General features: G+C 35.2%; 3 protein-coding genes and 1 long non-coding RNA gene across 6 annotated transcripts in view; all 4 read left to right on the forward strand.

Annotated features, from left to right (window-relative positions):
* The window catches only part of LOC123682716 (inactive rhomboid protein 1), a 267242-nt gene that overhangs the window by 151004 nt on the left and 100881 nt on the right, over positions 1-15357 (forward strand). The gene's annotated exons all lie outside the window — the stretch shown is intronic.
* Positions 760-2239, forward strand: LOC123682718. The gene is made up of 2 exons (XM_045621478.1): positions 760-1991; positions 2182-2239. Exon 1 carries the CDS (start codon positions 793-795, stop codon positions 1807-1809), a length of 1017 nt encoding a protein of 338 aa, XP_045477434.1. The 5' UTR covers positions 760-792; the 3' UTR covers positions 1810-1991; positions 2182-2239.
* On the forward strand, positions 2818-5213 carry LOC123682717. Its single transcript, XM_045621477.1, has 2 exons — positions 2818-4964; positions 5156-5213. Exon 1 carries the CDS (start codon positions 2821-2823, stop codon positions 4780-4782), a length of 1962 nt encoding a protein of 653 aa, XP_045477433.1. The 5' UTR covers positions 2818-2820; the 3' UTR covers positions 4783-4964; positions 5156-5213.
* LOC123682719 lies at positions 7752-8683 on the forward strand. The gene is made up of 2 exons (XR_006747858.1): positions 7752-7938; positions 8130-8683. It is a non-coding gene; the product is annotated as an uncharacterized LOC123682719 (long non-coding RNA).

The following is a 15357-nucleotide window of genomic DNA, read 5'->3' on the forward strand; positions in this document are numbered from 1 at the left end:
AATGATGATAAGAATGGTTTACGTGCAACATTATGTAATATAATCTACGGTTTTTATAAGAACTTCAAAACCAATTCATCTGATATTTTTCACAGATATTTACTGTACATTTTCAAGAAAACTCGTAATTACCTCAAAAACAATCCAGACATATATGTGGTTAATGCTGACAAGGGCAACAAAACTGTTTTAATAGATAGAGTTGAATATGAACAAAAAATGATGGATTTGCTTTCGGATTCTGTAACGTATAAGCCTCTTAAATCGGACCCAACAATCAAGATCCAGGTTGAATCTAACAAACTTGTCAAACATTTAGAAACTTGTTTGCTAATAACAGATAGTGAAGGAAAAAAGTTGAGAAAGTATAATTCCATTCCCCCTAAAATTTATGGTCTAGTTAAAGTTCATAAGGTAGGTTATCCACTGAGACCGGTAGTATCTTGTTGTAATGCACCTACATATAATATTTCGAAGTTTCTTTGCGCTATGTTGGGAAAAATCAGACCCTTATTCTCGTACTCGATTAAAAACTCTGTCGATCTCATTTCTAGAATTGGTACTATACCAGACATTCCTGAGGGGTATGTCTTGATAAGCGTGGATGTGAAATCTCTTTTTACGAATATTCCCCAAGATCTAGTGATACGGTTGTTACATGAAAACTGGCCTGTATTCAAGAATTTTATAGATATTCCTCTAGATATCATCGTTACGATAGTCAACTTTGTGTTCAAAAATAGTTATTTTCAGTATAATCGAAAATTTTATGCACAGGTCAGAGGCTCGGCTATGGGAAACCCGGCTTCACCGATTTTAGCTGAATTAATTATGAACAATCTCATCAAGTTTGTTCTGTTGTCATTGGACTTTTTTATACCTTTTATCTTTGTCTATGTTGATGACATAATCATGGCGGTCCCTCGTGATAAAATAGAAATTGTTTTGAGAATTTTTAACAGCTTTCATTGTGACCTACAATTCACACATGAAATTGAAGAAAATGGTAGAATTCCGTTTTTGGATGTCTGGATCATAAGAGAGGGCGGACACTTGAAGACCGATTTATACTCTAAGCCTATTGCTTCTCACAGAACATTACATTTCAGTTCGTTACATACCACATCCCAAAAAATTGCAATAATCAAATCCATAAGACATAAGATCCTCGGTATGTCTCACGAGTCATTCCATACAAAAAATTTTATAGAGCAAGCAACTTTACTCATTCAGAATGGGTACCCGAGAAGCCTTGTTAGTAGAATTTTTCACACTTCTACTCCTATGGTGACTCCTAGTTGTCCACCTGACTCGGATGGTGCTGATAAAAAGTACAATAAACTTATTTATATACCGGGATTAAGCCAGAGGTTGATAAAAGTTATGAGGAATTCGTCATCAATTATCGTCTCATATTATAATAAGACCGTCAGAAAACTATTTTCCCAACTTAAGGACAGGGATCCGGATTACAGGCAATCGGGTTTGGTTTACAGAGTCAATTGTAAAGATTGTACAGGTACATATATCGGACAAACTAGACAGTATTTTGGTACCAGGATTAAACAACATCAATCAGATTGCATGAAACAATCCAACACAACTGCGCTTGCACAGCATGCCATGTCTGAGGGACATCAGTTTGATTTTGATGACGCGAAAATTCTGACCAGGGAGAACAATTGGTTCAAACGTAATTTCAAAGAGATGCTCTTCATCAAGAGACACCCGAATTCAATCAATGCGCGGTCTGATATAGGTTCACTGAACATCGTATATTCGAACCTGATTAAAGAAATAAAATTATAATCTTCATGACATATCACTTTCCATCTGGTGCAGTTCTGTGTTACATTCGAATGGATGAACCTGCGACCGATACGTCAGAGAGTTTGTTTGGATCCCCGAGATGAAAGAAAATTGTTATTTTTATTTTCTCCACGAATTTGAATTTCTTCAAATGATTCACATCGTAATTTCTTATTCACAAGGTGAGCTGGTGTAATTTTCAATTGCGTTTTTTATGTTCCAGTTTCGAGTGTTGATTGTTTGTTTTTTCAATTGTAATACACGGTAACCTGTGTGTTTGTTCTATATTGTTTTGCTGAGAGTATATTTTTAGTTAGTTCATATTCAAGATCTCATGCTACCCATTACTAATTTAGGTAAAATTGTTTTTAGCCTGAGGAAGGGAATAAATTTCCCGAAACGTTGCTGCTGAATAAATTATACATAAATAGTTCCTTGTGACTGATACCTTCACCTATTCTATTGATATTAGGAACGATAAGTGCTTTTATTGATACCATTGGTCGCATAATTTTCGACATGGGGTTCTTCAATCATATTTTGACGGTATATGGTATTAGCATGGTGGTCCACTTCAAAGAATGGTCTAAGGACAACAGAAGGCTAGCTGCAGCGATCAATAATAGAATATTTTTGTTGAGATGTAGAAAAAATGGAGTGTATCCCAAACATATTGTTAACGAGGTGAGATGTATTTATTCCTTATGTCAGGAAAAACATCCCTATAACCGGAGAGTATCCAATATAGTTGAGAAGCTGAGACATGACATTCTTAATTTGGAAATCAAGATCATCAATTGGAAGATTGATAAGCTACGTAAAAATATTGCACATCATAAGAATGTTATTGGCGATTCAGTTCCACATGATGTAGTAAACAATTTCATGAAATATCAAAATAAATTTTTTCACTTAACATTCAGACGAGTTCGCGATTGTAATGTCAAAAAGTTTCACCAGCTCACTAAACTTGTTACAATTCCATCTTTGATTACGCAATCTAGTTGGTTCATGAACCTGACTACCAAACAAATTCCTGATTTTGTGACCAAACTATTATCATTAGGTCCTAAATTTTCTCTTCCATATGATATTAAAGATTTCCCTTGGTTGGATTTGTTGTCGGATATTGAAAACTTTATTATGTCTCATGATAGCCTTAATAATGATGATAAGAATGGTTTACGTGCAACATTATGTAATATAATCTACGGTTTTTATAAGAACTTCAAAACCAATTCATCTGATATTTTTCACAGATATTTACTGTACATTTTCAAGAAAACTCGTAATTACCTCAAAAACAATCCAGACATATATGTGGTTAATGCTGACAAGGGCAACAAAACTGTTTTAATAGATAGAGTTGAATATGAACAAAAAATGATGGATTTGCTTTCGGATTCTGTAACGTATAAGCCTCTTAAATCGGACCCAACAATCAAGATCCAGGTTGAATCTAACAAACTTGTCAAACATTTAGAAACTTGTTTGCTAATAACAGATAGTGAAGGAAAAAAGTTGAGAAAGTATAATTCCATTCCCCCTAAAATTTATGGTCTAGTTAAAGTTCATAAGGTAGGTTATCCACTGAGACCGGTAGTATCTTGTTGTAATGCACCTACATATAATATTTCGAAGTTTCTTTGCGCTATGTTGGGAAAAATCAGACCCTTATTCTCGTACTCGATTAAAAACTCTGTCGATCTCATTTCTAGAATTGGTACTATACCAGACATTCCTGAGGGGTATGTCTTGATAAGCGTGGATGTGAAATCTCTTTTTACGAATATTCCCCAAGATCTAGTGATACGGTTGTTACATGAAAACTGGCCTGTATTCAAGAATTTTATAGATATTCCTCTAGATATCATCGTTACGATAGTCAACTTCGTGTTCAAAAATAGTTATTTTCAGTATAATCGAAAATTTTATGCACAGGTCAGAGGCTCGGCTATGGGAAACCCGGCTTCACCGATTTTAGCTGAATTAATTATGAACAATCTCATCAAGTTTGTTCTGTTGTCATTGGACTTTTTTATACCTTTTATCTTTGTCTATGTTGATGACATAATCATGGCGGTCCCTCGTGATAAAATAGAAATTGTTTTGAGAATTTTTAACAGCTTTCATTGTGACCTACAATTCACACATGAAATTGAAGAAAATGGTAGAATTCCGTTTTTGGATGTCTGGATCATAAGAGAGGGCGGACACTTGAAGACCGATTTATACTCTAAGCCTATTGCTTCTCACAGAACATTACATTTCAGTTCGTTACATACCACATCCCAAAAAATTGCAATAATCAAATCCATAAGACATAAGATCCTCGGTATGTCTCACGAGTCATTCCATACAAAAAATTTTATAGAGCAAGCAACTTTACTCATTCAGAATGGGTACCCGAGAAGCCTTGTTAGTAGAATTTTTCACACTTCTACTCCTATGGTGACTCCTAGTTGTCCACCTGACTCGGATGGTGCTGATAAAAAGTACAATAAACTTATTTATATACCGGGATTAAGCCAGAGGTTGATAAAAGTTATGAGGAATTCGTCATCAATTATCGTCTCATATTATAATAAGACCGTCAGAAAACTATTTTCCCAACTTAAGGACAGGGATCCGGATTACAGGCAATCGGGTTTGGTTTACAGAGTCAATTGTAAAGATTGTACAGGTACATATATCGGACAAACTAGACAGTATTTTGGTACCAGGATTAAACAACATCAATCAGATTGCATGAAACAATCCAACACAACTGCGCTTGCACAGCATGCCATGTCTGAGGGACATCAGTTTGATTTTGATGACGCGAAAATTCTGACCAGGGAGAACAATTGGTTCAAACGTAATTTCAAAGAGATGCTCTTCATCAAGAGACACCCGAATTCAATCAATGCGCGGTCTGATATAGGTTCACTGAACATCGTATATTCGAACCTGATTAAAGAAATAAAATTATAATCTTCATGACATATCACTTTCCATCTGGTGCAGTTCTGTGTTACATTCGAATGGATGAACCTGCGACCGATACGTCAGAGAGTTTGTTTGGATCCCCGAGATGAAAGAAAATTGTTATTTTTATTTTCTCCACGAATTTGAATTTCTTCAAATGATTCACATCGTAATTTCTTATTCACAAGGTGAGCTGGTGTAATTTTCAATTGCGTTTTTTATGTTCCAGTTTCGAGTGTTGATTGTTTGTTTTTTCAATTGTAATACACGGTGAACCTGTGTGTTTGTTCTATATTGTTTTGCTGAGAGTATATTTTTAGTTAGTTCATATTCAAGATCTCATGCTACCCATTACTAATTTAGGTAAAATTGTTTTTAGCCTGAGGAAGGGAATAAATTTCCCGAAACGTTGCTGCTGAATAAATTATACATAAATAGTTCCTTGTGACTGATACCTTCACCTATTCTATTGATATTAGGAACGATAAGTGCTTTTATTGATACCATTGGTCGCATAATTTTCGACATGGGGTTCTTCAATCATATTTTGACGGTATATGGTATTAGCATGGTGGTCCACTTCAAAGAATGGTCTAAGGACAACAGAAGGCTAGCTGCAGCGATCAATAATAGAATATTTTTGTTGAGATGTAGAAAAAATGGAGTGTATCCCAAACATATTGTTAACGAGGTGAGATGTATTTATTCCTTATGTCAGGAAAAACATTCCTATAACCGGAGAGTATCCAATATAGTTGAGAAGCTGAGACATGACATTCTTAATTTGGAAATCAAGATCATGAATTGGAAGATTGATAAGCTACGTAAAAATATTGCACATCATAAGAATGTTATTGGCGATTCAGTTCCACATGATGTAGTAAACAATTTCATGAAATATCAAAATAAATTTTTTCACTTAACATTCAGACGAGTTCGCGATTGTAATGTCAAAAAGTTTCACCAGCTCACTAAACTTGTTACAATTCCATCTTTGATTACGCAATCTAGTTGGTTCATGAACCTGACTACCAAACAAATTCCTGATTTTGTGACCAAACTATTATCATTAGGTCCTAAATTTTCTCTTCCATATGATATTAAAGATTTCCCTTGGTTGGATTTGTTGTCGGATATTGAAAACTTTATTATGTCTCATGATAGCCTTAATAATGATGATAAGAATGGTTTACGTGCAACATTATGTAATATAATCTACGGTTTTTATAAGAACTTCAAAACCAATTCATCTGATATTTTTCACAGATATTTACTGTACATTTTCAAGAAAACTCGTAATTACCTCAAAAACAATCCAGACATATATGTGGTTAATGCTGACAAGGGCAACAAAACTGTTTTAATAGATAGAGTTGAATATGAACAAAAAATGATGGATTTGCTTTCGGATTCTGTAACGTATAAGCCTCTTAAATCGGACCCAACAATCAAGATCCAGGTTGAATCTAACAAACTTGTCAAACATTTAGAAACTTGTTTGCTAATAACAGATAGTGAAGGAAAAAAGTTGAGAAAGTATAATTCCATTCCCCCTAAAATTTATGGTCTAGTTAAAGTTCATAAGGTAGGTTATCCACTGAGACCGGTAGTATCTTGTTGTAATGCACCTACATATAATATTTCGAAGTTTCTTTGCGCTATGTTGGGAAAAATCAGACCCTTATTCTCGTACTCGATTAAAAACTCTGTCGATCTCATTTCTAGAATTGGTACTATACCAGACATTCCTGAGGGGTATGTCTTGATAAGCGTGGATGTGAAATCTCTTTTTACGAATATTCCCCAAGATCTAGTGATACGGTTGTTACATGAAAACTGGCCTGTATTCAAGAATTTTATAGATATTCCTCTAGATATCATCGTTACGATAGTCAACTTTGTGTTCAAAAATAGTTATTTTCAGTATAATCGAAAATTTTATGCACAGGTCAGAGGCTCGGCTATGGGAAACCCGGCTTCACCGATTTTAGCTGAATTAATTATGAACAATCTCATCAAGTTTGTTCTGTTGTCATTGGACTTTTTTATACCTTTTATCTTTGTCTATGTTGATGACATAATCATGGCGGTCCCTCGTGATAAAATAGAAATTGTTTTGAGAATTTTTAACAGCTTTCATTGTGACCTACAATTCACACATGAAATTGAAGAAAATGGTAGAATTCCGTTTTTGGATGTCTGGATCATAAGAGAGGGCGGACACTTGAAGACCGATTTATACTCTAAGCCTATTGCTTCTCACAGAACATTACATTTCAGTTCGTTACATACCACATCCCAAAAAATTGCAATAATCAAATCCATAAGACATAAGATCCTCGGTATGTCTCACGAGTCATTCCATACAAAAAATTTTATAGAGCAAGCAACTTTACTCATTCAGAATGGGTACCCGAGAAGCCTTGTTAGTAGAATTTTTCACACTTCTACTCCTATGGTGACTCCTAGTTGTCCACCTGACTCGGATGGTGCTGATAAAAAGTACAATAAACTTATTTATATACCGGGATTAAGCCAGAGGTTGATAAAAGTTATGAGGAATTCGTCATCAATTATCGTCTCATATTATAATAAGACCGTCAGAAAACTATTTTCCCAACTTAAGGACAGGGATCCGGATTACAGGCAATCGGGTTTGGTTTACAGAGTCAATTGTAAAGATTGTACAGGTACATATATCGGACAAACTAGACAGTATTTTGGTACCAGGATTAAACAACATCAATCAGATTGCATGAAACAATCCAACACAACTGCGCTTGCACAGCATGCCATGTCTGAGGGACATCAGTTTGATTTTGATGACGCGAAAATTCTGACCAGGGAGAACAATTGGTTCAAACGTAATTTCAAAGAGATGCTCTTCATCAAGAGACACCCGAATTCAATCAATGCGCGGTCTGATATAGGTTCACTGAACATCGTATATTCGAACCTGAATAAAGAAATAAAATTATAATCTTCATGACATATCACTTTCCATCTGGTGCAGTTCTGTGTTACATTCGAATGGATGAACCTGCGACCGATACGTCAGAGAGTTTGTTTGGATCCCCGAGATGAAAGAAAATTGTTATTTTTATTTTCTCCACGAATTTGAATTTCTTCAAATGATTCACATCGTAATTTCTTATTCACAAGGTGAGCTGGTGTAATTTTCAATTGCGTTTTTTATGTTCCAGTTTCGAGTGTTGATTGTTTGTTTTTTCAATTGTAATACACGGTGAACCTGTGTGTTTGTTCTATATTGTTTTGCTGAGAGTATATTTTTAGTTAGTTCATATTCAAGATCTCATGCTACCCATTACTAATTTAGGTAAAATTGTTTTTAGCCTGAGGAAGGGAATAAATTTCCCGAAACGTTGCTGCTGAATAAATTATACATAAATAGTTCCTTGTGACTGATACCTTCACCTATTCTTTTCAAAAAATTTGGTATTTTGCCAGTGGTATCTCAATTCATCTTGGAAATTATAACATATGTGAAAACTAATGAAGGTTCATTTCTGCGTATGAATTACAATCATACTTATTCAACAACACACTCTTCGCTACTAATCATACCACGTCACACTCTGGTGGGATATGAGAGGTCTCCCAGATATATGGGAATTAAGTTGTTCAATTCCCTTCCAAAGACCTATAGGGATATTGAAAGTGTACAAAGTTTCAGAAGGGCAGTTAATGATTTCTTATTGTCTCAATGTTTCTATACCCTATCTGAATATTATGATTGTTGTAAGCATATCAGGTTAGGAAGTTGATATACTTAATATGTTTTAAATAATGGCTAGTATGTGAAATTTTTCCTTCTATTGTTGTTTTATTGACTTGTCCAATACGTATTTGTAATATGTCGCTATGGATGAATAAATTATTATTATTATTATTATTATTATTATTTCAACGTCCCAATCAGTGAATATACGACGTTGCTGATTATCGAAAGGCGTGAATTCTTGAGTTTATTGAACTTTAAAATGAAAATAGAAGTCTATAAGGTCATAATTTTAAACATTCAAATCATGATTTTTTTTTATTTATCACTCATACACATTTATGGCTTCTTTTTGGCCTTCTCGTCTAGTCTTCTATGAAAGCAGCAATCTTCTACAAGAGTGAGCGTTATTCCGTCGATGCCTGCTTAGATGCTATGTTTGCTTTCTTCGACTCTAAAAAACCCACATTCATCAGATGTGTTGTAATCTCGGATGTAGTATGTCAATTTTCATTCACCAAATCCTTATGTGACTGGCAGGATCATCATATGACGTAACTGGCAGGATCGCCATGTTTCAGTTTCATTGTTCATGCAGGGTGAAAATGAGATACATACTCATGGGAGTATCAGAGGGAATTTATTCACAGAATCACCAACTTGTACATTTATATGAGATAGATAAGTTATGTCGTGAAAAGCAGTAATGCCAAATCTAAAACTCTCTAGCACTCTCGATGGATCTGTCTGCATCGGCTTATATGCATAGTTATTAATAACAGAATGTAGTTTATCAATAATCATTAATATTGGAATTGTACCTATACTACAGTTTCGGGACTTCATGCATTAAAAAGTGAAATGTCTTTTGTGGAATGCCTAATTCCCAAGATCGACGAGGAATCAACAAACTTGAGTTTTCTTCAATAGTACGGCCTAACACAGGAAGATTGCGAACTGTGACCGCAAAAGTTTAATCATTTCAGTAGAGAATTTTAACAATTTTAGTGCGTTAATGATGCATGTATCATTCCATTTTTAGTAATGGCCTAGTTTTTGCTTGTCAAATGTCAAAACAACACTTCAAAAGTGACAGCTGCCCAGATAGCGGACTTTCAATTTGAAACCTCTTATTAGAAAACCTTTCATAATCAACTTGTCAGTATGAAGAGCAAACCCTGAGTTTCAGAATGATCTTACAGAAGACAAGGAGATATATCCATCAAAACGTTGTAAACGATTGATCATTTCGAGAAGCCTTGCCGACGTTTCATTTGTCTATGTGTCATATACATATAGGTTTTTGAGATTCGGTTCTTTGGAATAGTGCTCTCCAACTGGATAGCAATATATATGGAGCTATGTCAGAATTTTCTGGGTCGACTCAGATATACAACATATATGGTCCGGCGAAATGATGGCGCATGTAAAATGAGGAAGTGAATCAGGCTGTCAAGTCATAGCAATAAGAATTGAACTATGCTATCGCTTCAAAACTGAGCTCGGCAGATATGACCGTAGAAATCGTAAACGGAAATAGATGGAATACGTGACTTACCTAACATATCTGAATTTTCTTATTCTGGTTGAATATAGAAAGTCATAATATAGCTCCAAGAGACTCGCTATCGTTGAACAAGCATATGTCATGTTCAAATTGCATCGAAATAATTTGGTAGGAGCACACTTCCTCCTGGAATCTTAGAGTAATAAACATAGATAGAGGGAGCATATCGTCGGCTAAGAGTGTAAATCTGCTGCTAAGTCCATTTTGAACAATTTCACAGGAGACCAAAAAAACCGTACAGTACAGTGTTATAATAATAATAATAAGAGAGTTTATTCATGAAAATACATTCAATAAACTCTATTGAATGTATTTTCATGAATAAACTCTCTTATTATTATTATTATAACACTGTACTGTACGGTTTTTTTGGTCTCCTGTGAAATTGTTCAAAATGGACTTAGCAGATTTACACTCTTAGCCGACGATATGTCATTTTCTGTAAGCAAATTTTGTCCCCAACATGAACTATCAAATTTACCATGAAGAGCGCGGAAATGAATGCATATCAGTGATACGATATTTCACTCAATTCGCAAGTTTCTCCACGAAGAACGCATGCCTTATGTCCCATAATGAATCAACGTTTCATATTAACCCAAAATATATTGAAATAAATACCTAAATATATCAGAAATTCATAAAACAAACTTCAAGCGCGCCAAACGATGTGAAACCACCGATGACACTAGGAGAGCAGAAGTTGCCAAATCTTGTATTTCAGCAGGTAGATACAGAAAATAATATATATTCTGCTTATTTTGAATTCGACAATTAGAAAAAATGTCGGATTCCAAATATTCTAATTTGTATATTCAATCGAGAATCACTCAAATAAATATATTTCATTCAATAAAATATACATTTTCATAACGATATAGTTAAATTGTGGATTTGAAAAAATATCAAAATCCGACAAGGTCATTTAACTATGCTGGAGACATACATAGTAAACTCTATGCCTGGAATTTATCATCAGCTTCATCTTTTTTGCTTGTGAATTTCCTACTTATTAAATTTGAGATATCTATTTCAATATCTGTTTATTTTTCCTCAAGTTAGCACAGGGTCCCCGTGTTGGATAACTTGACAGAGTCATCCCACAACACCCTCGAACAATCTGTAGAAGTTTCATTGAGTTCGGAATTTTTTCCAGCAGCCCCCACTTTTTTTGCTTTGTGTATTGGACTAGAATTTTCATCGACTGCATCTCAATTGATATAAGGTTCACAAAAAAGTTTGTGGATACAATTTTGTAGAGAATTTAGTGTTCTACAACTGCGAAAATGAACGTTTTTGTCGAAAACTATTTAGTTTAGTTTTTATGAGCAAAAAACTGAAAAAAGTCCGGAAATGTTGAGGTTCTTCGGCCCTCCTCCAGTTAGCACAGGGTCCTCGTGTTGGATAACTTGACAGAGTCATTCCACAACCCCCCCGAACAACCTGTAGAAGTTTCATCAAGTTCGGAATTTTTTCCAGCAGGCTGAACTTTTTTGTAATTGTCTACTGGACTATAGATAGAATCGCGATTTATCTTTACTGACGACATCTTCTATACTGTTTTCACGTGATGTTTTACTCTTCAATTCCTAATGAAATAACAGTCAACACACAAGTATTTTTTTCCAATTTTCTCTCTTCTCTAAACTTTTTCCGAATAATAAACACACGAATTCTTTTATATTTTATTTCTTGATTTTTTATTTGTAATTGGCTTTTAAAGGGGCATACCTATAACTGATGGATGGAATTCAATTGGATTTTTGGATTTAAACAACCCAATTCAAAAACGTAAACTGTAACATTTTGAGGTTGATGATTCGAAACTTTTTTCCGCGAACGATATCTTTTGCAAATAAAGAAGATAAAATGTGTTTTGGCTTGTAATTAGTTAAAATATTCCAAAAATGTCCATTGCTTTGAAAAATGCATGATATTCATAGTATATTCTATTCGATATTTTCTTTATTGCAATCAAGTCTTATAAAATATTGTCGAAATTCAATGAAAAATTCAGATTGAACATCCTAGTGACGGAATATGAATTTGAATCGTATGTTTCGAATTTTGAAATAATTTATAATTACGCATTAAATTCGTGAATTATTTTTACCGAAATCGATTTAACACCACCAGAATCAAGATAAATTGCGAATAATGTTGCAAATCATTTCACTATATCCAAATTATATTATATTGACAATTGACGTGTGTTGAAATTTGATAGGATGGGAAGTCAGTGTAGACAACCACAAAACGAAAAATAAAACTGAAAACAATGCTGTAATGAGTTCATTACAGCGTTGTTTTTAGAACTGTAATGAACACATCACGATACTGAAATAGAGAAAAGCAATTATAACCGATACTTCTTTTGAACATCGAGCATCGAAACGACCTCAATAATGCCAAAATTTCCCGCATACAGCACAGATACTTGAACTGACATTAGCAGCTCCCTGATTGATCGTGGACTGCCGAACTCCGACCCCGAAAATAATAGTTTCTGTTTTGCCTTGTGCCCCATCGTAGACAATCGCTTTGATTCATCTTCGGCGTCGGTTTTACGGTCCATTTATCAAAGAACGGTTCGAAATCAATTTGGATTAGTTCCAGTGACCAGGCAGAGACAAAAATTTGCCATCGGGTCGATCCCCCCGCTATACATTGATCGTTATTCAAGAAAAAAACCGAGCGAAATAACGGGGAGTGTGTTTGAACGATGCTTGGTGGTACGGAAGAGTTTTTGTGTTGATTAATACGGCTAAAAACTTAACTATCCTCGGTGAATTGGAGGCGGTTGTATTAGGAAGTGGATGCAACGAAATATGGACTTTGCGAGCCGTTGTCCTGTCGATAATCCTTTGTTTTTATCACAGGTTGTTGAATGCCATCGTGTTGCTCAGCTAAGAAACTAAGAAAGGTTTTTACAATTAAAAATGTAAAGACATTTGTCTCGATAGAGACATTGTCCAATATAATCTTATCATAAATTTTTTCGTCGACCTCTAATAAAAGTGAAATTTTACAACTACATTCACACTTCTCGTCCGCTTCTCAGGCATCTTCTTCAACATCAGAAATTAATATCAATATTTGCACAAACTATACGTTGCCAATATACAGGGTGTTCCAAATTAAGTCGGCACCATTGCCAACTCCGTTATTATTGATGCTACGACGTCGGTTAAATGGGCAAACTGGTAGCATTTTTAGTGGCCTTCTCAATGCCGAAAACATAACAAAAATTGACAGTCGCATTGTCATAATATTCCATAAAATTATGTTTTTTTTAATGGTACACCCTATATTTTTTCATGCTCTTCGATTCGTTATAACATTCTCAACAACAAAGCTCATATCACCTTTCTTCCTAAAGTGGTAAATGAGCGACTTATTTTGAAATATTCATTTCTTTCAATAGTACAAAAATGCCAGGAATTTTTCAAAACAGGCCGTGAAAGCTTTCAGGATTGAAGAAAGAATTGGTATAAGGACTATTAAACGGCGATTGAAAGTATTGTGTACTGATTATTTAAAGATATTACTTAATCTTATTCGAAGGAGAACATTCAAAGCGACTTTATTATTAGGGTTCAAGAGACCACATTCTATCCCATGAAACTTTTACTCGAGAATAACTTTGATCTGACAAAGAAATTACCAATAATATTATTATTATTATTAAAAGAAATTATAGAGTAGAGGCAAAAGCCTATGAACTCAAAGAAAGGTGAAGAAATAGTTGAACATACTATATACACAGACAACAGTAATAGAACTAAGAACCAGTAACAAACACAAAAGTAAAAGCATAAACATAATGTTCAGATGCGAAACCCATTTTCAAACCAGGCATCAAGTCTGTTCTTGAAGGTATTTAAGGAGGGTGCATTCACGACGTCACCGGGGAGTCTATTCCATACACTGAACACTCTATTAGAAATGAATTATTCGCTGCATTTTGCAAGAAAACTTTCACGCTTGAGTTTTAAACTGTGATCACGTAGATTGTTTGTGAGATATCGGTACCGAACATTCCATGGAGCGCACGAAAGGTGATGATCAAATCCCCGCGCAGCCGTCGATCCTCCAGTGAAGACAGCCCCATCCTCTCCAACCTCTCCGGATACGATGGGTCTTAAGACAACAAAAGGCAGACAAGTCACTCTGCGCTGAAACCCCTCCAAGAGTATCAGATCGCCTCCGAGCCAAGGGTGCCAAACAGGACCGGCAAATTCTAAAATTGGCCTCAAGTATGTTTTATAAATCTGGCCTACGGTAGCGACATCACATCCTGGAAAGATCTCTGTATAATAAAGAGGAGTCTCCTTGCTTTATTCAGCGTTTTGGTTATGTGGCTTGACCGAGAGAGATCACTGGTGATGGTCACACCGAAGTCCAAGGCCATCAGTACAATAAGTATGTCGGGGATTGTTTGCACCCAGGTAGAGAACACGACACTTTGAATGGTTAAGAGGTATCAGTCAATGAGATGACCAGAGAGAAACTCTATTAAGATCCTCTTGGAGTTGTCTATAGCAAGTCTCAGCCTCTCCGAAAAACTTGACATCGTCCGCATAGGATGCTCCGACATTCACTGAGAATGTTCTGTTAGTCAAAAATCCTGATCCTGATCTTCAATTTTTTAAGAAACAGCATGATCAAACGGCTTTACCGCAAATATATATTAAATGGACCAGAATGAGTTTATTGAAACTTTTGAGTATTAGTCAATGTTCTGCATCATTTTACTGAATATTCAAAGAAAATGTTTCAATAGTAGTATCTCAATTTGTTTGTAAAGGGTGTTTTTTTTCGAGGTATATAACTTTAAGATGGCATTACTGTTCAAGATGGCGACCGATTTAACAGCTGCCAAGTGATTTATTCTCAGTTTGGTTTGGCAATTCATCGAATTTAGCCAAACGATCATCAAGTGAGGCGTAGATTCGTCGAATGGGCCCAAAATGAGATTGCCGTTGTTCCCAATTTTCATAAGCGAATTTTGATTAGCGATGAAGCGCCCTTCTGGTTGAATGGCTACGTCGACAAACAAAACTGCCGCATTTGGAGTGAAGCTAATCCTCAAGTGTATATCGAAACACCGTTACATCCAGAAAAACTGACTGTTTAGGGCGCTTTATGGGCTAGTGGAATCATTGGTCCGTACTTCTTCAAAAACGATGATGGCCAGAACGTTACAGTCAATGGTGATCGGTATAGAGCCATGATTACTAACTTTTTCATTCCTGAATTGAACAACCATGATGTC

Source organism: Harmonia axyridis, chromosome 6 (genome assembly GCF_914767665.1).
Source record: "Harmonia axyridis chromosome 6, icHarAxyr1.1, whole genome shotgun sequence".
In the NCBI taxonomy this organism is placed as follows: domain Eukaryota; kingdom Metazoa; phylum Arthropoda; class Insecta; order Coleoptera; family Coccinellidae; genus Harmonia; species Harmonia axyridis.